This window comes from Chlorocebus sabaeus, chromosome 2, assembly GCF_047675955.1.
Source record: "Chlorocebus sabaeus isolate Y175 chromosome 2, mChlSab1.0.hap1, whole genome shotgun sequence".
Classification (NCBI taxonomy): Eukaryota; Metazoa; Chordata; class Mammalia; order Primates; family Cercopithecidae; genus Chlorocebus; species Chlorocebus sabaeus.
This window is the reverse complement of record NC_132905.1, coordinates 73,223,055-73,245,146: the sequence shown is the minus strand read 5'-3', so window position 1 is coordinate 73,245,146 and position 22,092 is coordinate 73,223,055. Positions and strand designations below refer to the sequence as shown.

General features: G+C 39.3%; 2 protein-coding genes across 6 annotated transcripts in view; one reads left to right on the top strand and one right to left on the bottom strand.

Moving 5' to 3' along the window:
* The window catches only part of USP16 (ubiquitin specific peptidase 16), a 30,578-nt gene extending 27,545 nt beyond the window's left edge, over positions 1-3,033 (top strand). For all 5 annotated transcript variants that reach the window (XM_007965700.3, XM_007965698.3, XM_007965679.3 and 2 more), the window contains 2 exons: positions 2,346-2,502; positions 2,610-3,033. In XM_007965700.3, coding sequence (XP_007963891.3) covers positions 2,346-2,502; positions 2,610-2,731 — 279 coding nt within the window. In that variant the 3' untranslated portion in view covers positions 2,732-3,033. The remainder of the gene's footprint in view (positions 1-2,345; positions 2,503-2,609) is intronic.
* Positions 3,034-4,461: 1,428 nt separating this feature from the next.
* Positions 4,462-21,880, bottom strand: CCT8 (chaperonin containing TCP1 subunit 8). Its single transcript, XM_007965666.3, has 15 exons — positions 21,666-21,880; positions 18,169-18,259; positions 17,353-17,432; positions 15,506-15,655; positions 14,827-15,007; positions 14,653-14,714; positions 12,900-13,037; positions 11,359-11,537; positions 10,494-10,560; positions 10,332-10,419; positions 10,132-10,247; positions 9,505-9,576; positions 9,262-9,426; positions 8,557-8,676; positions 4,462-4,689 (listed from the first exon to the last, which is right to left on the bottom strand). The coding sequence occupies exons 1-15, from the start codon at positions 21,723-21,725 to the stop codon at positions 4,612-4,614; spliced, it is 1,647 nt and encodes a 548-aa protein (XP_007963857.1). The 5' UTR covers positions 21,726-21,880; the 3' UTR covers positions 4,462-4,611.
* Positions 21,881-22,092: the final 212 nt, after the last annotated feature.

Here is a 22,092-nt window from a genome sequence, read left to right as displayed (position 1 = left end):
ATAGTCACATTGAGGACTATGACAACGTACATGATCATATGTTATAGTTTTGTTTCTTAGCAGTAGCGGCTGTCTGGGTTTGGGGCCATGGCAGGTACATTATAGGATTCAGGGTGAGGTTTTGTAATGAATTGGATAATGGTGGCAAAGCTGGTGGTGAGTATTGGGAGGATATTTGTAAGTGATACATGTGGTTGAAGTTCCCAAATTTTAATGTGTATGTAGGAATCATACCTACAAATTTTGATTCTGTAGGTCTGGCATGGGCTCAAAAATTCTGCATCTTTTTTTTTTTTTTTTTTTTTTTTCCGAGACAGAGTCTCGCTCTGTCGCCCAGGCTGGAGTGCAGTGGCCGGATCTCAGCTCACTGCAAGCTCCGCCTCCCGGGTTCACGCCATTCTCTTGCCTCAGCCTCCCAAGCAGCTGGGACTACAGGCGCCCACCACCCTCGCCCGGCTAGTTTTTTTGTAATTTTTAGTAGAGACGGGGTTTCACCGGGTTAGCCAGGATGGCCTCGATCTCCTGACCTCGTGATCCGCCCGCCTCGGCCTCCCAAAGTGCTGGGATTACAGGCTTGAGCCACCGCGCCTGGCCTAAATTCTGCATCTTTAATATAAACTGTCAGGTGATGTGATACTAGCCGTTCATGGACCACAGTTTGAATAGTGATGGTCTAGACTACATATGGGGAATTGCATTAGTCAGTTTCCATGCTGCGATAAAGATATACCCAAGACTGGGCAATTTACAAAAGAAAGAGGTTTATTGGACTTACAGTTCCACATGGCTGGGGAGGCCTCACAATCATGACAGAAGGCAAGGAGGAGCAAGTCACTCTTACATGGATGGCAGCAGGCAAAGCAAGAGCATGTGCAGGGAAACTCCCTCTTATGAAACCATCAGATCTTGTGAGGCTTATTCATTATCAAGAATAAGCATGGGGAAGACCTGCTCCCATGATTCAGTTACCTCCCAACAGGTCCCCCCCACACATGTGGGAATTATGGGAGCTACAACTCAAGATGAGATTTAGGTGGGGACATAGCCAAACCGTATCAGGAATGAAGCCAGAAGTCTTCATAAGCAAGGAGAATATGAGCATTGGAGATCCTGTTAGGTTAAAGAGTACAGAATAGGTGAGATGAGAGTTGAATAAATAGAAGACTTGTAGACTAAGACTAAAAATAAGATTTATGTCCCTTGAGCTTAGGACTTTGAGACCAACCTGGGCAATATGCTGAAACCCCGTCTCTACAAAAAATTAATTTAGCAGGTCATGGTGGTGTGCACCTGTAGTCCCAGCTATTCCAGAGGCTGAGGCGGGAGGATCACGTGAGCCCAGGAGGCAGAGGTTGCATTGAGCCGAGATCACACCACTGCACTACAGCCTGGGTAATAGAGTGAGACCCTGTCTCAAAAAGGATTTTATGAAGTTGAAGGATCACTTGAGCCCAGGAGGCAGAGGTTGCATTGAGCCGATATCATACCACTGCACTCCAGTCTGGGTGACAGAGTGAGACCCTGTCTCAAAAAAAATTTTATGAAGTTGAACAATTCTGAGTGATGACAAGCCTAGACTTTAGTCCTGGTTGTGGCTGGCTAAAATGGAATGGCATTTAAAGTCCTGTGAGGATCATAGATGGATGGAGAAGTACTAAGTTCTTCAGTGAATATGGAGGCACAGATTGGGAAGCTGAGTATAGAGACAGTACTACTGAAGGGCAGTGATGCATGTTACGAACTTTTTACATGAGAACATAAATAGTTGTCTGAAAAGTGGCTCCTGGCCCACAGAATGCCTGTTCCTATTGCCAGCCCTATGGCATATGGAGTCCTGAAAGAATAAGCAGACTGCACTCTCTAGTGGGGAAAGTGAACACTTGAGAGATTGAATGTGCTTCTCACCAACTCCCTTGGGGACATTTAAAGATGTAAGGGGTAATTTTTGGCACAACCTAAAATGCTGTCCTGTTCCTGTTCAGGGCTTGTCTTTTAAACAGGGTATTCAGGGTTGTTAATAGCTAGGGTTGTTAAGGTATTTTGGAATTATCCTCAGGCTCCTAAAGAAACTGGCAAGTTGAATTAACTTATTTGGTATCTGAACCAGGTAACTGCATCAAGTGGCCTATGGCTTATGGCTTTTCTAGCAGGGGAACGATGGTAAATTTATAAAACCGGAAGTGTCTCAGGCTGAGAAGAGGTATGGAGAAGAGTAGACTCAGGAGTGATTTCTGCACTCTCAAAGTAATGGTTAAAGACCCTTTACATGGTGTAAACTTGCCTTGCCAATGACATCTGTGTAAACGGAACTAGAACTAACTTTTGGATTCTACTCATTTTTAAAGAATGTTGCAGAAGAAAATACAAGGGTACTTTATTCCTTATATGGAGTTGTTGAACACAGTGGTACTATGAGGTCGGGGCATTACACTGCCTATGCCAAGGCAAGAACTGCAAATAGTCATCTCTCTAATCTTGTTCTTCACGGTGATATTCCACAAGGTAAGATGTCTTGGAAAATTCAGGCACTCAGCAGATTATGGCAAAACCAAAAAGTAACCAACTTGAATCTTTCCATTTATATTTGATTTTTCATTTCCTCTTGACAGATTTTGAAATGGAATCAAAAGGGCAGTGGTTTCACATCAGCGACACACATGTGCAAGCTGTGCCTACAACTAAAGTACTAAACTCACAAGCATACCTCCTATTTTATGAGAGAATACTGTAATAGTATCAAAAGTACTTTTTCTGGTAACACGTTTATGGCTTTTATAATGGCTGAAATAACAATAAAAAAGTAAAGACTAATTAAAATCATGTTCACTTAACATTAAATACATGCCAGAAGAAATCATGTTTATTTAAATATTGAAGGGAAAAATACCTAAAAATTTACAAAGGTTTTGTATTGTCATGGTGGTTTTTATTCCTCCTTCGTTTCTGGAAAGCAAATCCTGAATTACTTAAGTCCTCTGTGTTTAATGTCTGGGTGATGGATCACAACACATCAATAAACTGACTTACCTAAAATCTTGTTTTATTACTGAGGAGATTTTAACTTCTACTGACTCACCCTACTAGGTAACACTTTAAAAAATGTTTCATCAGATGGGCTAATGAAGCTTCATTACAAGTCTGTTCATTTTACAAGAATCTATACTGACAGCAGAATATAAATGGGAGGAATGTTTCTTTGTAATCCTGATGCCAGTGTGCATAAGCTGGGGTACATAAGGCCTTACTCTGTATTTGCTCTGTGCCAGTGGTCAGCTGATCTGGGACAGACGTAAGACAAACTAGTGTCACTCCTATGAGTATAATTGGGTACCAAACCCCTTAATACCAGCATACCAGAGAAAGCCTGCGAACTGTCCCAAGTCAGCCAGTGTTTGAGTTACATGCAATGCAAAGAGCTTAGGGACACCAAGCCTCTCTTAACTTCTTGAAAGGTTCTATATGAGGATGACTTCGACATACAATGAACACTTCTAACCTGCTGTGGCAGTAATGAGAGTTGTATCATTCCTAGCACCTGTTGAGTTTATGTAAGACCCAGTCAGTCATATTGCTTCTAAAATCTCTTGGAAAGAATACTAAAAACAGGCTGGCATGGTGGCTTATGCTTGTAATAGCACTCTGGGAGGTCAAGGCAGTAGAAACCTGGAGCCGGGAGTTTGAGACCAGCCTGGGTAACACAGTCAGACCCTTTTCAGGAGGCTGAGATGGGTGGATTGCCTGAGCCCAGGAGCGGAGGTTGCAGTCATCTGAGCTTTCACCACTGCACTCCATCTCAAGGAAAAATACATACACACACAATTTCAAACAGTATTGAGGACCTTATATAACCAACATGTATAGTAGCACATGTCCTATAAAATTCAGTATAATTATTTATAATAATTTATTTATAATGTTCTTGGCTTTTTCAACACTCCTTACTGATTGTAACAAAATAGGATCTGCTTTATGAAAACTGACTTAATTTTGTACATGTCAGGAGATCTATTTTCAGTTATAAGCATTTTTTGGTACTTTGCTAAGTAGAGTGTCTTCCATTCAACAAATTATTAATTGCTATTGAAACAAGTCACCTTGAGTAAGGCATTCCACAGCTGTGACAAAAGCACTCTGGAAATCTAGTCCAGGTGTTGACAGACCTTTCCTGTAGAGGGCCAGATAGTAAATATTTTAGGCTTTGTAGGCCCATTTGGTCTCTGTTAAAAATACTTAACTCTGCCACTCCCTTGGTAGAAAGCAACTACAGACAATAAGTAACGGTATGAGCATGGCTGTTTTCCAATAACTTACTTACACAGGCAGTGGACCAGATATACATGGGTAATAGGCCTCTACTTATATAAGTGACTTGCCTTAAGTCCCACAGCTGATGTGATTAACAAGGTTGAGAGGAACACAAGTCATTTAGAGCCAATAACCGTGGTCATTAGACAATAAGGCTTTGACAGTAACAATATGTTTATTATAACATCCAGCCAAGAATACAAACACAAAATACCTCTTAATTTAAGGAGAATAAGAAAACATCAGGCAATTCTTAGAGTACTACTACAAATACAGCCTTCACCTACAGTAAAAATTAAGCCAATTTCAATCATTTTGGTCATCATCCCAGTCTTTCTTCCCACTTGGAGGCTTGGGCCCACCAGCTGGTTTTGCCATGATGATCTGCATAAAAAAGAATCACACAAAAGTATGCTTATAAACTCAACTTTTAGGATGAAAAGAATGCTTCTACTAGCATGATTTAAGATTAAGCAGTCTTCTTGATATAATTATGTACTGCATATAAAACACTATAGCAGTTTGCTAGCTCCCTTGTTAGAAATTCAGTTGTAAACTTTCAGCAGCATGAAGTTTACTGCTTTTGTGGATAACTGCAACAAGATCCACACAGATTAGTGAATATTCCAAGACATGCACTTCAATAACTCGAAAAGCTGAAAGTGAAAATATGTGCATGCATCACTAGTATAAGTCGGTCAGTCAGTTTGGCACCTGATTTGCTATTTATATGTGAGATTCATCTTGCCAACCATCTCTGTCCCAATTTCCTTGCGGTTTAGGAGCTTTAGGTCCACCTGCCAGCTTTGCCATTATAATCTAAAGTAGTTGATACATAAATATAAACAAAGTTTAACACTGAAATTTTCTAAAACCTGTAAATGAGAACCATCCAAGCATCCAGTTTTCATAAACAAAAATCTAAGCCCTTAGTTCCCAACTTAAAAAAAAGTGCCACAAACCTCACCTTACTTTATCTAAAATAAATGGGTTTTAGTTTTTTTTTTTTTTGAGACAGAGTCTTGCTCTGTTGCCCAGGCTAGAGAGTGCAGTGGCGCAATCTCACCTCAGTGCAACCTCTACCTCCTGGGTTCAAGCAATTCTCCTGCCTCAGCCTCCCAAGTAACTGAGATTACAGATGCCTGCCACCATGCCCGGCTAATTTTTTATTTTTAATACAGATGGGGTTTCACCATGTTGGCCAGGCTGGTCTCAAACTCCTGCATGATCCACCCGCCTTGGCCTCCCAAAGTGTTGGGATTACAGGCCTGAGCCACTGTGCTCGGCCAGAAAACATCTTAATTACCATCTGCAAACATAAGCTGTGCACAGTGGCGCAGGCCTGTAATCCTAACACTTTGGGAGGCCAAGGTTTGAGGCCAGGAGTTTGAGACCAGCCTTGGCAACAAAGAGACCTAGTCTACAAAAACTAAAAAAATATATATAAAATATATACACATATATATACACATATAAAATCAGCCAACCGTGACAGCACCTGCCTACAGTCCCAGCTATTCAGGATGCTAAGGCAGGAGAATCACTGGAACTCAGGATTTTGAGGTTGTGGTAAGCTTATTATGATTGTGCCACTGTACTCCAACCTGGGTGATAGAGTAAGACCTTATAACAACAACAACAAAGATACCTAAACCTGAAATTCTCAGAGTAACATGTTACTTACTGATTGAGGGTAATTTCAGAAATTTCAGATTGAATTAAAGGCATTAAGCGTAATTTTAGAACCTAACTGCACCATGATTTTAAAAAGTAAGTAAAAGCTGGGTGTGGTGGCTTACACCTGTAATCCCAGCACTTTGGGCAGCTGAGGCGGGCGGATCACGAGGTCAAGAGATCGACACCATCCTGGCCAACATGGTTGAAACCCCATTTGTACTAAAATTACAAAAAAAATTAGGTGGGCGTGGTGGCATGCACCTGTAGTCCCAGCTACTCGGGAGGCTGAGGCAGGAGAATCGCTTGAACCAGGGAGGCGGAGGTTGCAGTGAGCTGAGATCACGCCACTGCACTCCAGCCTGGCAACAGAGCGAGACTCCATCTCAAAATAATAAATAAAAAATAAACAAATAAAAAACTAAAACAAGTAGTTCACAAATTTTAGTGGGCACCATAATCAGACAGAGTGCTCATTAAAACAGACTGCTAGGCCTCTTCCAGCATTTCTGATATCAGTGGGTCTGTAGTGACATCCGAGAATCTGTATTTCTTCTTTTTTTGAAACGGAGTCTTGCTCTGTTGCCCAGGCTGGAGTGCAGTGGCGCCATCTATGCTTACTGCAAGCTTTGCCTCCCAGGTTCACGCCATTCTCCTGCCTCAGTCTCCCAAGTAGCTGGGTCTACAGGCATCTGCCACCACACCCAGCTAATTTTTTGTTTTTTTAGTAGAGATGGGGTTTCACCATGTTAGCCAGGATGGTCTCGATCTCCTGACCTCGTGATCCGACTGCCTCAGCCTCCCAAAGTGCTGGGATTACAGGCGTCAGCCATCACGCCCGGCCTCTGAGAATCTATATTTCTTATTTATTTTTAGTTTTTTAAAAGATGGAGTATCACTCTGTCAACCAGGCTGGAGTGCCATGATCTGATCATAGCTCATTGCAGCCTTCAACTCCCAGGCTCAAGTGATCCTCCCACCTCAGCCTCCTGCATAACTGGGATTACAGGTGTGAGCCACCATACCTGGCTGAGAATCTGTCATTCTAACAAGTTCTCAGGTGATGTTGATGCTATTTTGGGACCATACTTTGAGAACTAGTGAAATAGACATTCAAACAAAGATTAATCCAGCCCGTACTACACTATCCAATGCTTAAAGCTTGATGTGCAATTCCTTTTCTAGAATATATACTATACAAATTGAGGTTCATTATACTATACACTATATACCCAAACTGGTTAGTATAGTTGGATGGGTTCTTTAAATACATACTTTACACAGAGTGCAAAGACTGGGGGAACAGATCAACCAACAACTTCCCCTACCATAAGATAAAGCAGAGTTCCTAGTTTAAAGCCAAAATTCAAAGTGCCTTTGTGACCAAGGGTGGTTGTTATTGTCTTGTTTGGATAATTGACATTCAGTTCCTAACTAACACAGTTGGAATTTTTGTGTATCTTATGCTGCAGTCTACTTAGCTTCTTCCGTCCCTGCTATTTTTGGTTTCCCCTTTTATTCTTAGCCACATTCTAATTTCTAGAAAATATTTCCTTAGGTCTCTATTTATTTAAAAACTCAAACATATTCTTCCATTGAACACCACCTAATAAACTGATAGAAAAACCCCTGTTAATCTGGTACCCAAACATCTAGTTTCTGCTTATTTCCAGTGACTTGAAACTAAATATCCAGTTCTTTTTGGTCATCTCTTGCTATCATAGTTTTTCTAATAAATTTGTTATAATTAAAACCAACTGGTCCTTACTGTACTTAAAAGTTGAATTGTCTTTCCACTGATTTCTACTTAGGACTTACTCCAACTTTAATATGACATGACTTTTACCTAATGGATTTATACTGTCCCTCTAGCAAATTAAAATTTTCTATTAAGTACTTATAAATAGTCATTGCTTATTAATTACTTCTGGAATTTTGTGGGGAAATGTATTAAGTTTGCCAGAAAATGCCTTTTGGAAAAATAATTATGATTTCAAGTTTACTTCTATATATAGAACAGTCTACCACAGTTCAAAAAAAAAAGTAGAAATATGATTTTTAAACACCTTTAACATCTTTTAGTACCTCAAGCTATAATTTGTCATAGCAGAAAAAATTTTCAATGCCCAGTCCTCTTATCTGCAGACAGCTAGAGACTCCATTTTCCTTCAAGTTGGTGGTCTGCAATGTCTGCTCGAGGGCTTTATGGTCCTTCCAAATTCCATGTTAGTATTATACATTAAATTTACTCTCTAAATTATTTGTACAAAGGGGTTCTAAGGCTAAAAGTTTGAAAGTTATATTTAAATTACATTTGTTCCACTGATTCCAACTTAAAATGGCAAAGGATTCTTTCAGTGAAAAGATGTCCATTTTAAATTAGTTGTAATATATTCAATACAATTTATAATAGAAGAAAAAAAATCAGAGTGGGGCACATAGTGTCTCTAATATGTGAGGAGTGAGGACTAAGAATCCTTTGAATTAGAACTATGCTATGTTCTAGTTCTAGGAAAATATACTATTAAACCATATGCAAATGAGTATTTTTAAAGATCAAAATTTCACTTTGCTCACCTGATCCACTCTAAGTACAGTGACTGCAGCATTAGTAGCGAGTTTGATAGCCCAATATTTTCCCAGGTAAGTATCTAGAATACCAGCTTCCAACATGTCCTTTACAGCAGGGACTTCAGCCTGTCAAAACACAATTTTCATCCTTTCATTTAAAATCCTCTTATGTGAAAATGTTTATACCTAACAAAAAGCCCCACATAGCTCCTTAAATAGTAATGGAAAGTAACCAAGCACAGTACTACCTTACAGAGTCATCCTTTAGTATGTGAGGATTGGTTCCAGGACCCCCAAGGATGCCAAAATCCGTGGATGCTCAAATCCATTATATAAAATGGCATGGTGTTTGGATATCTATGTGCATCCTCGTATATACTTTAAATCGTCTCCAGATTAAATTATATAACAGTGTAAATAGTTGTTATACTGTATTTTTAAATGTCTTTAGTTTTTCCAAATATTTCAATCTGTGGTTGGTTGAATCAGTGGCTATAGAACTGGGCTGATTACACACTACAGAACAGAAGGCTATCAATAAAACAAGGAAAATGAAACATTCCTCTATCAGACAAACTATGTAAAAACTAAGAAAATAATCTGCTCCTAAATCAGAACAGTTTCTCATTGATACTTCTTTTAAACTCACACTATTTTTAGGTTGTGCATTCCCCAAATAAAGCAATTTAAGTTCAGTATTTTTTCAAATACCTCAATATCTAATCCAACATTTTTATTTCCTTCTTGATGTACTGCATAAAGTTTAGAGATTACTTCATTGGCCTTAACTCCAGAGTTTTCTGCCAGTGCGCGGGGAATAGCTTCAAATGCCTCAGCAAACTTCTTAATAGCGTACTGTTCAAGTCCAGGACATGTCTACAACAAAAATGTGTTAATTATTGCCTTTTATTCAAGCAATGGAAAGAAAGTCAATTTATACAGAAAAAGCTGTACCTCTCCGTATGATGTGATCTGTTTGGCTAATTCAATTTCTGTTGCTCCACCTCCAGGTACAAGACGTTTATCCTGTACATAGTCCCCCCACCAAAAAAAAAAAACACACACACAAAAATTCACTAAAAGCAGTTTGCAGTTTTTCTCATCTTTTCACATTCCAGTAACCCCACCAAACAGGAGTTTTTATCAGTCATTGTTACTAAAATACATATTACAAATTTGGTAAAAGTGAGTGGGTGGAGCAGATTTTCTTAGTGCACAGTGTCTGGTGTATGAAAAGGACCAAAGTGAAGAATGGGAATAGCACCGTATCATTTTTGCATATCCACAGATATAGCACTAAGAACTGCTTTAGCAACTCAAAGTACATTACAATGGAAAACTACCATAAGCAATGTTTTTAAAAGCTCTGCGTTGCTGTTAACTCCTCTGTACAATCCTTTTTGGAAACTATCATATTCAATAGCAGTGGACACTTAGGTAAAAACAAAAACAGGTGCTTCATTGCATATAAACCACTCATTCTGAAGTACTCGTGATGTGCATGAGTCTGCCAACTGTACTTTTAAGAACATACAAAGTACTCAGACCTTACAAACTCCTAAGATTATTGCTAATACCGACCCTTGTAAGAACTTTGAAAGTATTAACACCATCGTCTACTGCCCTTTCTATGTCATCCATCAGATTGTCTGTAGAGCCTCGAAGTACTATGGTAGAAATGGCGCCATCTTCCTTTTCTATCAAAAAATTAAATATATTTGGTGATTAAATACAAGAAGCTAAAGCCCTGTACTTAAACATGTTTTACCATTCCTACATACCATGCTTAAAAACCACCACCTGAGTATCTCCAACTTCTGAGAGGCAAACACTGTCACAATGTCCCATTTCTTCAAGGACAGGAGGTGTCTGTAAGAAAGTGACTGTTGTAATAAAAATTCCATCATGTTCAACTATCTTTTAGTGTTTTCCAAAATACATACCAATCTAGGAAGAGCTGTAGCACCAACTGTTTTACACAGTCTTCGGAGATCCCATTTTGAGTTTAGCCTTTAAAAAACACAAAGACCTTAATAAAAGTTTTAATCCATTTGATTTTAATTTCAGATAGCATATAAACTTCAAATTAAAGAGGAACCTGTATACCAGCCCCCACGTCACATTCTTTTGACAGTGGATTTTAACTCAGAACACGTCTGGATTGCAATGAACACTGAGGCCAGGAAGCTGCTGACTCTGAGTGAGTCCAGCTGGCCAATAGTACCACCTCTTAAGTCTGTGTTATATGGCATTGTTCTAGAATTGCGAGAATGGAAATCACTTTAGGATGCCAGTGGTTTACAGTTCTAAAACACCAGGGAAACTCTTACAAAACTCAACAGCATAGAGAAAATTTTTGCTTTACTTTGTGCAATCAATGTTCTGTGAACAGAAGTGATTTATTTTGCACATTTTATTAGGTACTAGGGATGGTGGTAGGTAGAAATGGGTAAGTTGTCTAGTGTGCACCATAAATGTGTTCATGGATTAAAAGGGATCTTCCTGACTCCACACTCTGATGGGCAATGCACCAAGCTTGTGTCTAGTCTCTTTGACAAGTTGTTCCTTTTGCCTGGAATGCTTTTCCCTCTTCAGATATTTGGTAATTGGTTCTTCAAGCTCTCAGCTTCAATTTATGTTTTCTCAGAGGTGTTTCCTGACCCCTCCCCAAACTAAGTCCTTCTGCTATTTGACCTAATACCTATACTTTTCCTTTATTAACAGTCATCGTGGTCTATTTTGTTTAGTGTTTTCACCACCGAAAAAAACATTTATGACATAGGTAAAAAGAATTCGGCTTTCTCTTACCTCACTAACATGATATTATATTTGTTTGCATAATGAAGAGCCATGTCTGCCACTTTGCCACCTGTTACTACGACATTTGCACCAGTATCAGCAATAGCTTTGACTTGTGCATCCATGAGATTTTCTTCTCCCTTACTAAAATTCATCAATTCTTCAGCAGTCTTTATCAACACTGTTCCCTGGCAAAACAAGTAAACATTCCCTTTAAAATCATTTCACTACACTGGTGTTCAAAGTTGTAAGATAACAGTTTACTGGATAAATAATTTTAAGGTTTGGCTAAAAAAAAAAAAAGATAAATGTGCATATATTATGAAGCAGCAGAATACTAAATGCTTCTAGAACCTTCTAGATGCATCTGCTTTTGATAAGTACTTAGGTGGAAAAGTACTTCTAGTTATTTATTTTTGAGACACAGTCTTACTCTGTCGCCATACTGGTGTGCAGTGGCAGGATCTCAGCTCACCGCAACCTCTGACTCCCTGGTTCAAGCGATTCTCCTGCCTCAGCCTCACGAGTAGCTGGGCTTACAGGCAAGCACCACCATGCCTAGCTAATTTTTGTATTTTTAGTAGAGACAGGGTTTCACCATGTTGGCCAGGATGGTCTCAATCTCCTGACCTCGTGATTTGCCTGCCTTGGCTTGTGCTGGGATTATAGGCGTGAGCCACCGTGCCCAGCTGAGAAGCACTTTTATTTTAAATATGTCAGGTAGGTGTCCTGGTGTTTGTCTTTTGACAAAGGTTAACTAGTATTAGCAAAACAACATTGTGGTTCTCAAACTTTTTCTAAAATGTGGACTTGGCGAGGCCGAGGTAGGTGGCTCATTTGTGGTCAGGAGTTGGAGACCAGTCTGGCCAACATGGTGAAACTGTCTCTACTGAAAGTACAGAAATTAGCCAGAGATCACTTGAACCCAGGAGGCAGAGGTTGCAGTGAGCCAAGATCGTAACAATGCACTCCAGCCTGGGTGACAAAGCAAGACTCTATCTCAAAAAAAAAAAAAAAAAAAAAAGAATAAAATAAAATAAAATGTGGACCAAAAGACCACACCCAGCTCATGCTACAAAATTTAAAAACTGTCAACAACTTGGATTTCAAGAATTCTAGAGATGAAGTCAGTCACTATTGACTGTAAACACAAACTTCAAACTTTCTAACATGTATTTTTAGAAACATACCTACCATTTTCAAATTACATTAGCTTATCTTGTTTCAGGATGCTACAGAATGTCAACTTTATTTTTGTGAAGAGCACACAAAGTACTCGCATTCTCATATTCTTTCACTTGCTGAATTTATAAGCTGTACTAGAAGGGCTGTGTGTCAGATTATAAATAATATGGCCACCATCTTTATATTTCAAGTTTAATGTTCAGTAGTTGAATTAGATATTCAAAGAACATAAATCTGGCATAAAAAAATAGGTAAGATCCTGCAATGTTCAGTTTTTTAAGAAGTACTTACTGGTTTAAGAGCTAACTCAAACAATCTGAAAGTGCAACCCCAATTATTACTTTTAAGGTTTGAAGTCTACATACCTTAGTTTCTGTTATCGTGCCATCAAAAGGACAAGAGTACACTGCTATTTTTGCATCTTTGACAGATGTTACATCACCTTCGGTTTCCTTCTTAAAAACCATGCCATGCAATACTGAAGAGGAACTGATACCAGAGCCCTAAGGAATTGAATACCAAAAGCATCAGTGATCTCGTGAAAATAACATTACGGTCAAACTGTTGATTCTCCATATACCAAAAATCTCCCTTTCTAAAATAAAGTCATAAACCAAGACAGTGATTCCTGGGATAAGGGGTGGGGTGGTGGACATAAAGCACGCCCTTCTGCTCTAGTCAGAAATCACTGAGGGAATGAGCTACTGTTAGAGAGGAGAGGTCCTTCAGCGTACTGGGAAGAACCAAAGGCAGAGAACTGCTCTTAGCCATTCAGTTACCTAGTACTTGGTGCCAATATACTAGCCACAGCTGTCAGTACTGCGAATACAACACAGAACAAGGCAAAGATTCTGTCCTCACAAGGTTACAATTTAATGGGGAAAGCTGGCAGTACGTGGAGGGAGACAGCAAACATAGAACACATGAGGATCTTCAGGGAAAGCACATGTACTTATGTTAAGCTAAATTCACATTAACAATCAGAATGCCAAATGTGCAAAACCAAAACCACTCCACTGATAGGTTTTACTCTATCAAGCACATTTTATCAAAAATAAACTTTAATATTTCAATACTAACATTAAAGTGTGAATTCTATCATTGAAGAGGGATAGGGCAATTTCCACCCCACTCAAAATGGTCTTCTAAGCTTATTATAATTCAGAGTATTATGAAGAACACAAAAAAATTAGTATTTTGGGCTGGGCATGGTGGCTCACACCCGTAATCTCAGCACTTTGGGAGGCTAAGGTGGGCGGATCATGAGGTCAGGAGTTCAAGACCAGCCAGGCCAACACGGCGAAAACTCTGCCTCTACTAAAAAACACAAAAATTAGCTGGGCTTGGTGACACACACCTATAATCCCAGCTACTCGGGAGGTTGAGGCAGGAGAATCGCTTGAAACTGGGAGGTGGAGGTTGCAGTGAGCCAAGGTCGTGGCACTGCACTCCAACCTAGGTGACAGAGCCAGACTATCTCAAAAAAAAAAAAAAAAAAAAATTAGCATTTTGTTTATACATTGTTCTTAAACCCACAAGACATCACAGAAAATGACTTTATAAGGAGATAGTATGTCAATATCCTTTTAAACTTAAAATAGGTAGTAGTATTATTACAACTTAGCAATATCAAAATGTTATAAAATAATGCCTCGAAGCCCAGGCACAGTGGCTGACGCCTGTTAATCCCAGCACTTTGGGAGGCCGAGGCGGGCGGATCACCTGAGGTTGGGAGTTCGAGACGAGCCTTGCCAACGTGGAGAAACCCCGTCTCTACTAAAAGTACAAAATTAGCCGGTGTGGTGGCGCATGCCTATAATCCCAGCTACTCGGGAGGCTGAGACTGGAAAATCGCTTGAACCAAGAGGCAGAGGTTGTGGTGAGCCGAGATCGCGCCATTACACTCCAGCCTGGGCAACAAGAGCAAGACTCCATCTCAAAAAATAAAATAAATAAATAAAAAATAATAATGCCTCGAAAAAAGTCCTAAGTGTCCAAAATCATGAAGTAACATTTAGGTTTTGATGAACACATTTTTTTTTTTTTTTTTGCACAAAAAACAAAAACAACACAAAGAAACTGATCTAGATATGTAGCATTAATGCATTTTCTACTTACCAGAATTTTACAGACTCTGATGTTATCAACATTGAAATGGCCGGAATCAGGAAAAATAGATACTGTTAAGAAATGAGACATATCAAAAGATTATTTTGAGACAACAGAGAAAATACCTAGTCATGTTAAAGACATTTTTATTTTGGATCTTTTCATTTACTGATATTTACTTACCGCATGCCTGAGCAATAAGCTTGGCCAGAAATACTTCATTACCATATTGTTTACTCATTATGGAGGTACGAAGTAGAGATGAGACTTCATCAACATCTCGAAGGTTTTTTGCAGAACAACATACCAAATTAGGAAGAATCTCATGAGCTTTTCTGCAGGCTATTTCATAACCTTCTATGACCTGAAATATAAACAACAACATTTCCTATTCTGACATAACTTAAAGTAGCTTACTTAGGTAACCGAATGCATATGGATGTTTATTTTTGATATAAAATGACAAAGAATATACTTTGGAATAATACATATAGTAGACTCTACTAGTTATGAATGGAGGCTTAGATGACAGCCCAAATTTGAATCTTAACTCTACCTAACTCACTAGCTATGAGATCTTGGGCAAGATTTTTCTAATTTTAATCTCTTTTCTCATCTAAAATAAAGTGGGGGAAAAAAAAGAAAAAATAGATAAAATGGGATTGTAAGGCCTCAATAATAGGGTTTTTGTGAGACTAAAATGATACTGCATGTGAAGCATATGTACTATAACGGCTGCTGGTACAGAGAAACTGCTCAGTACATGTTAGCTACTACTATAATAATGATTTTAGTTTATGTTTTAAGCAGGTGTACATGTAAGCAAAAATTAAGTAGGAGTAAATTATAAATGAACACTTGCCTCTGAAACTGACAGGCCAATCCTCAGAAGTTCTTCAGCTAATTCCAGGAGAGCTCCAGCAAATACCAGAACAAAGTTTGTGCCATCTCCAACTTCTTGCTCTTGCATATGAGAAGCCATTACAATCATTTTTGCAGCAGGATGCTGTACCTAGTAGGAAAGGTAATATCAAGTTAAACATCTGATTCTTAAAGCAACATAAAATTGTTCATTTCCATTTCTTAGACTCCAATTTTCCTGTAGATTAGGTAACTCCATTTGATCACACCGCTATACGCTACTTATAGTGTGGTCACAAGAAAAAATCCAAGTCCCTTTATGCCGATCAGCACAAATGTATCAAATAAGAATTTCAAAGTGCATCCTCTTTTGATGGCCTGTACATACAGTGCCACACATATGGTTCAGCATATTATATCTCACTAAATTAAAAAACAAAGTAATTACAACCACCAAACCTAAATATTTTTTTAAAATCCTTCAGGAGAACTAAAATAGATACCACTTAACTTGGTCATGAGTCTCAGTATCTATTTTACCATATATTCTTGTTCTAAGGGCTATCATTTGTGATTTGAAGAAGGGGGGGAGTATAAAAGTTTTCTTAAAATGTAACATAATTTTATGTGGATTTTATTCTTAAGATTTAATTTTAGATACCTTTACAGAAACAAGCCAAGGAGTAAGAACTGAAAGCAGGGAGTAAACTATAAAAGTCAGCCCTGTGATTTTATTATTTTGACAGTATCACCACTATACTTTAATAACTCCTGATGTTAACTCCTGAGATCATCAGTGTGCAACATTAACATTCACAGTGACAAATCCTTGCACAAGTGTTTTGTGGAGTTAAAATTTAACTTTAAACTTAAAAAAATATATATATATACATATATATATTTTTAAGTTGGAGTCTTGCTCTGTTGCCAAGACTGGAGTACAGTGGCATGATCTTGGCTCATTGCAAACTCGGCCTCCCAGGTTCAAGCGATTCTTCAGCCCCAGCCCTCCTGAGTAGCTGGAATTACAGGTGTGCAACACCACAACTGGCTAATATTTTTTTTTCTGTATTTTTAGTAGAGATGGGGTTTCACCATGTTGTCCAGGCTAGTCTAGAACCCCTGACCTCAGGCGATCCGCCTGCCTCGACCTCCCAAAGTGGTGGGATTACAGGCGTGAGCCACCGCGTCCAGCCAAAAATATTTTAAGAGGTTAGAGAAATGCTGATTCTTCTATAGTTTCATTTGAAACAAAAGATTAAGTTCTAGCGCTTTCAAGGGCTAAGCTGCAGGAAAATTCCCTGAGGCTGAATATGTTATCCTTTAATTACAAGGTGGGGAATGAGGAATGGCTCTCTCTGCCTGTTCAGGTGCCAGATCTTTCTTACAACCTTGCTGGCAGGCAGTATCTATTTTATAGACTCTAATAGCAAAACTGGAGCTGAACAAAGCAGAATGCCATAAACTGACTGTTTTTATTTTTATAAAACCAAGTGGTTGGATCTTTTTAAAAACCACTGTTTTATGTATACGTTTTTGCATTGTGGAATAATTCACTTCAGAGTCACTCTATCGAATGAAGATAATGGTAATCAATTTCATATCCCAATTAGCAATGTATCACAACCAATCCCTCCACAAATTAATAACCTAAGAAATGTTTAAGATTTCAGTGGTTACAATGTTCAATCTAAAGAGAACTCTCTATAATTAGAACAACCTGTATAATAAATTTTCAAGTTGGAAAAACAGTCCCTTATCCAATCTGAAATGAGATTTCTTCTAGTTAAAGTCTACTTAATTTTGATGTCACCAAAATATTTCTTGACTTTTAAAGAAACAACTTACTTCTAGTTCTCTTAAAATAGTTGCTGCATCATTTGTCACAAACAACTTCTCCAAGTGGTTGATAACCATTTTGTTCATTCCTCAAAAGTAACAGTTAAAAAAAGAAAAAGCAAGCCATTATTAATCAAATCCTTACCCAAATACCCACGAAAATCTAGTAAAAAAATATAAATTTGTATATTTAAAAAATAGCTTTGTAAGAAAACACATACTATCTATTCTTCAAGTTTATCTTATAGCCCCATGGGCATTCTCTGACCGCAGACCCATATTCTTTCTTTCCTTTTTAATGTCCTACAATATTTACTACGTAGCATGCCAAATCTCACATTTTTGCCAATTTCTGTCTTCTTTTGCAACATGATTGTCATGCAACAAGTGCTCAACAGATATTAATATGTAAAAAGGCCAAAATAACCTATTTAGTATATTTAGTTGTAGGTTTATTCCATGAAACTGTATCAATTAAATTTAATTGGCGGTAGAAGGCAAGAAGGAGGAGGGAATTTTCTTCCTTAAACTATGTCACTTTTATATTCGGTGTTTGTCACAACGAACATTAGGTACTATCTTACTAGTCTAAGTGTTATAATTTTTCTACCCTCTCAACAGGATAAAAAGTAATATATTGATCCCTATTTTTCTAGAGATCTGAGTTGATTGAAAATTAGAAATAACTAAAAACTTGAACTATTAATTGAGCTATCAAATTAACTTCCAAAGCCATACTATAACATCCTCAGAACAAGTTTGAAAGAAGAGGTAGTACACAAAATTCTACTACTGTATCTTTACAAATATTAATTTAGAAATTACCATTTGGTCCATATGCTGTACGAGTGGTTTGGGCAAGCTCCTTGCAAGCTTGTATATTTCTATACACAGCCTCTTCTAATCCTGAAAAGTGCTGTTAAAACAAACAAACAAAAAACCCTGCTAATTAGGACAGTGAAACAAGAATTTTCAAACAGAAGATATCTTCGCTTATATCTTGCTTCTAATAAAGAGGGAGCATAGCTGAGGTATTCGGCACAAGAGGGCTGGTTACAAATCTTAGCTTTCTGGCTCTTTTTTAACTTGGGCAATTTTCTTAATATTTCTTCATTATAAAATGAGGTAATTATAATAGTACCTACCTCATAGGATTGTTGAGACAATCAAACAAGATTTATGTAAAACACAGCATTTGATATTCATAAATGATGCATACATTTCCTCTCTAGCTGAATGAATAAAAGTATAACATTTTGGGGGACTGCAGGTACCTACTTACACATCAAATCGTAAGACTTATAATTTTTTTATTAAAAGTAGTGAAAAGTACAGGGAACCATGCTAAGGCTAATTAGAGAATGGGAATGAGGTACTTCAAGTCGAATACCTTTCCAGAGTTTATCGGTATTTTCTAATGTTGAAATGTGGAATATTTTTCTCATTGTGTTAGAATCTGGGCTTTTGTAAAGCCAGAAGTTCTTTAAGTATGTGCTACTGAAGTGTTTAGGGACTGAAGTACACAGACTGTTGAATACTTTTTTTGAATTGCAACATTATCCCAATGTATACGTATTGAAAAAGTGAACTGTTCACAGTACTAAAAACTCTCACAAAGTCCACACTAGATTTTTTAGAGTTGAGGTTTACTTGGGTCCTCAGATATATTTCACTAATCTACAGTGCACGAGAACATTTCCTTAGAGCTGTGCTGCCCAATACAGTAGCCACTAGCTACATGGGGCTAGTGAAAACAATTAAAATAAATTTTCAAGTAATTAAAATTTAAAAATTCAGTTCCTCAATTGCAGGAGCCACACACAGTTCAAATGCCCAGTAGCTACATGTGGCTTGTGAATATCACATTGGACAGGCTGATACAGCGTATGTCCAACACTGCAAAAAGTTCTATTACACAGTACTGCTTTACAATACAAGCCATGATTTTGTGATCCAAAACCAAGGTTAATAGCTGTTACATTTTTTTGAGAGACAGAGAGTGTCTATCGCTCAGGCTGGAGTGTGGTGGCACGATCTCAGCTCACTGCAACCTGGGCCTCCCGGTTCAAGCAATTCTGGAGGCTCAGCCTCCTGAGAAGCTGGGACTAGAGGCGCGTGCCACCACAGGGGCTAAGTTTTTTTGTATTTTACCCCTGCCAATAGCCACTACTCTAAAAGCATCTTCAGCAATAAGAACTGTATTCCAGCAATAACACTTAAGTCTGAACTCCTGGCTTCCACTCTTCCTTCTTCCCCTCACTCCCCATTCTGTGAGAAACTACCATCTGATCAGATCCCATCATTCCCATACTTAAGACCTTCAAGGACAGGCGCGGTGGCTCACGCCTGTAATCTCAGCACTTTGGGAGGCCTAGGCGAGCGGATCACGAGGTCAGGAGTTTGAGACCAGGCCGGCCAACATAGTGAACCCTTGTCTCTACTAAAAATACACAAAAATTAGCCGGGCGTGCGCCTGTAATCCCAGCTACTCCGGAGGCTGAGGCAGGTGAATCGCGTGAACCCGGCAGGCGGAGGTTGGAAATAGCGCCACTGCATCCCAGCCTGGGCGACAGAACGCAACCTCGTCTCAAAAAAAAAAAAACAAAACAAAAAGCAAACACAAACAACAAAAAAACCCCTTCAATAGTTTCCCATCCCGCTTAGGATAAAATGCAAATCCCTCTTCAGGGAAACAAGGCCCTACATATCCTGGCCCGTGTATCCTTGTATAGCTCCTCCTCTAAATTTACCATTCTTTTCTTCTTTGGTAAGCGTCAGCCCTATAACCTGTTTTTTGTTTTTTTGAAGAAGAAGAAGAAAAAAAACAGGTTCAAATCATTCCTTCCTCAGGGTCTTTGTACTAGTTAAGTACACCTAAATAAGAGGTGGGGGGAAACAGCCCAGGCTCAGGGGCTTCTCTCACTAAGCACGGAGCTAAGAGTTCTTCCCTAAATATCTAAGTGTTCTGTCTATTCCTGATCCTTCTTTTAGAGACATTTTAACCTCCTGTCATCCTCTACTATAGTACAGTTTCTTTCATCATTATTTGGAATTCTCCTTTTATTTAATCATTATATCTGCCTTAGAAGCACATAAACTCTACAAGAAGTGGGACTTGTGTCTCACTGCAGTTCCTTCAGTACCTATTTATTGAATGAAATAGCTCAGTGTTCTGTAAAAATCTACTAGCACTGGAAATACAAATAATGTTTTGTGATACACGAGTTTTCCAAAACTGTATTAGTGAAAAAAACCCAAATTGGAAGCTAATATCTCAGCCTGATTTTTTTAAGGAAATCAGCCCATATTATTTTCAAAAGATGATGCCACCAACATTTACATTAAACCCTGACATTTACTTACTATAATGACATTATTTGAAAAGTGCATTCTACAAACATGAACCTAGTTCTATTAAACTGTTAATGCTCCCTGTACCTCGCATAACCTTAAATTCGACCACACTGATCTATTTCTTGAATTAACAAAATCTGGAGGACATACAGAGGAACCCAATTTGAATAGCACAAGAGACAAATTTATCAACAGTGCAGTAAGATATTTTTTTAAACTGCTACTGAAATAACGTTCAAGACAAGGCCATTAAACAAAACAGTGTCATCTGTATCACTTATCCTGCAGATTACACGGTCAGAACTCAAAGACACCACCCTCTTGGTCCAATCTCCATAATTTAAAGATCAAGAAAACAAAACCCAAGAGAGTTAGGTTTTAGATTAAGCCAGCTAACATAAGTTGGGACTGGAACTCATCTGGCTACAACGCATGGCTTCTGTCAACCAAGCTGAAAGCCCTGTTTCTCACTGGGAAGGAAGCAACCACGACCCGGCCCTTTTTCCCACACTCTCTTCTCTGGATCGCCTAGTTCTCTTTCTTCCCCATCCTATAACTCGCGAGCTATGTGTCAATCGGCGTCGCAGTTCCCAAGACAATTTCATCTACGTTATTCAATTTCACCCTCACAGCCCCTTTTAAGCGTGACGGGCCTTAGCCCCATTTATGGATGGAGGCAAAACGCACGCGCGGATTCACGTCCGTCCACCTTCAAGGTGTACAATGTTGATCCTGCCGCCGACCCCTCAGCCTCCTCCCGGCCGCGGAAGAAGAGAAGTGCCCGCAGGCCCCGGGACACTTGGAAGGCCGAGTCCTTCCAAGATCACCTCCCTTTCTGGAATCTTCTCTTCCCCCGGCCGCTGTGCCAGGGCAGCACGCTCAGCCCGTTAGTAGGCCCTCCTACTTCGCCGCGGCCGCCGCAGCCCTATGCTGACTCTCCCACCTCATTCCTTTCCTTCAGCCCTTACTTTCGCTCCCTCCTTGAGCATCTGGGCAAAGCCCGGAGCCTTGGGAACGTGAAGCGCCATGGCCAGGCTGCAGGAAGCCGTTCACGCGACCACTCGGAAGAAAGCGGAGGAAGCAAGGAGCACGCACAGCCTTCTGGGAAAGCAGCGTGCGGCCGTGTCTCGTTCTTCCTCGCTCTCCAGTTAGCCCGCCCTTTCCCCGCCGCCAGATGTGAAGCATCGCGAGAAGAGCAACTTCTGTGACCAGAACCAAGCTGACGATCCCCGATCGGGTCGATCCATAGGGCGCGCCCAGGGAGCGCCTCGGGTTTCTGGCTCACGCACGCGCAGACGGCCCAGGCCGTGGGAGCTTGTTCCAGTCTGTGCTCTCTGGTCGGACTCAGTAGTTGGGCTAATAGATTTCTGCGGTTTTTGATCTGGAAGCCACATA

Bases quoted from the DNA above. Each gene is read 5' to 3' on its own strand.
- CCT8 (XM_007965666.3), bottom strand. From the start codon at position 21,725: ATGGCGCTTCACGTTCCCAAGGCTCCGGGCTTTGCCCAGATGCTCAAG. The intron at 11,538-12,899 runs GTATGTAGACTT...TTGTTTTGCCAG, and splicing joins GCACGATAACAGAAACTAAG to GGAACAGTGTTGATAAAGAC. The intron at 4,690-8,556 runs GTGAGCAAAGTG...TTTTTTATGCAG, and splicing joins CTGTACTTAGAGTGGATCAG to ATCATCATGGCAAAACCAGC.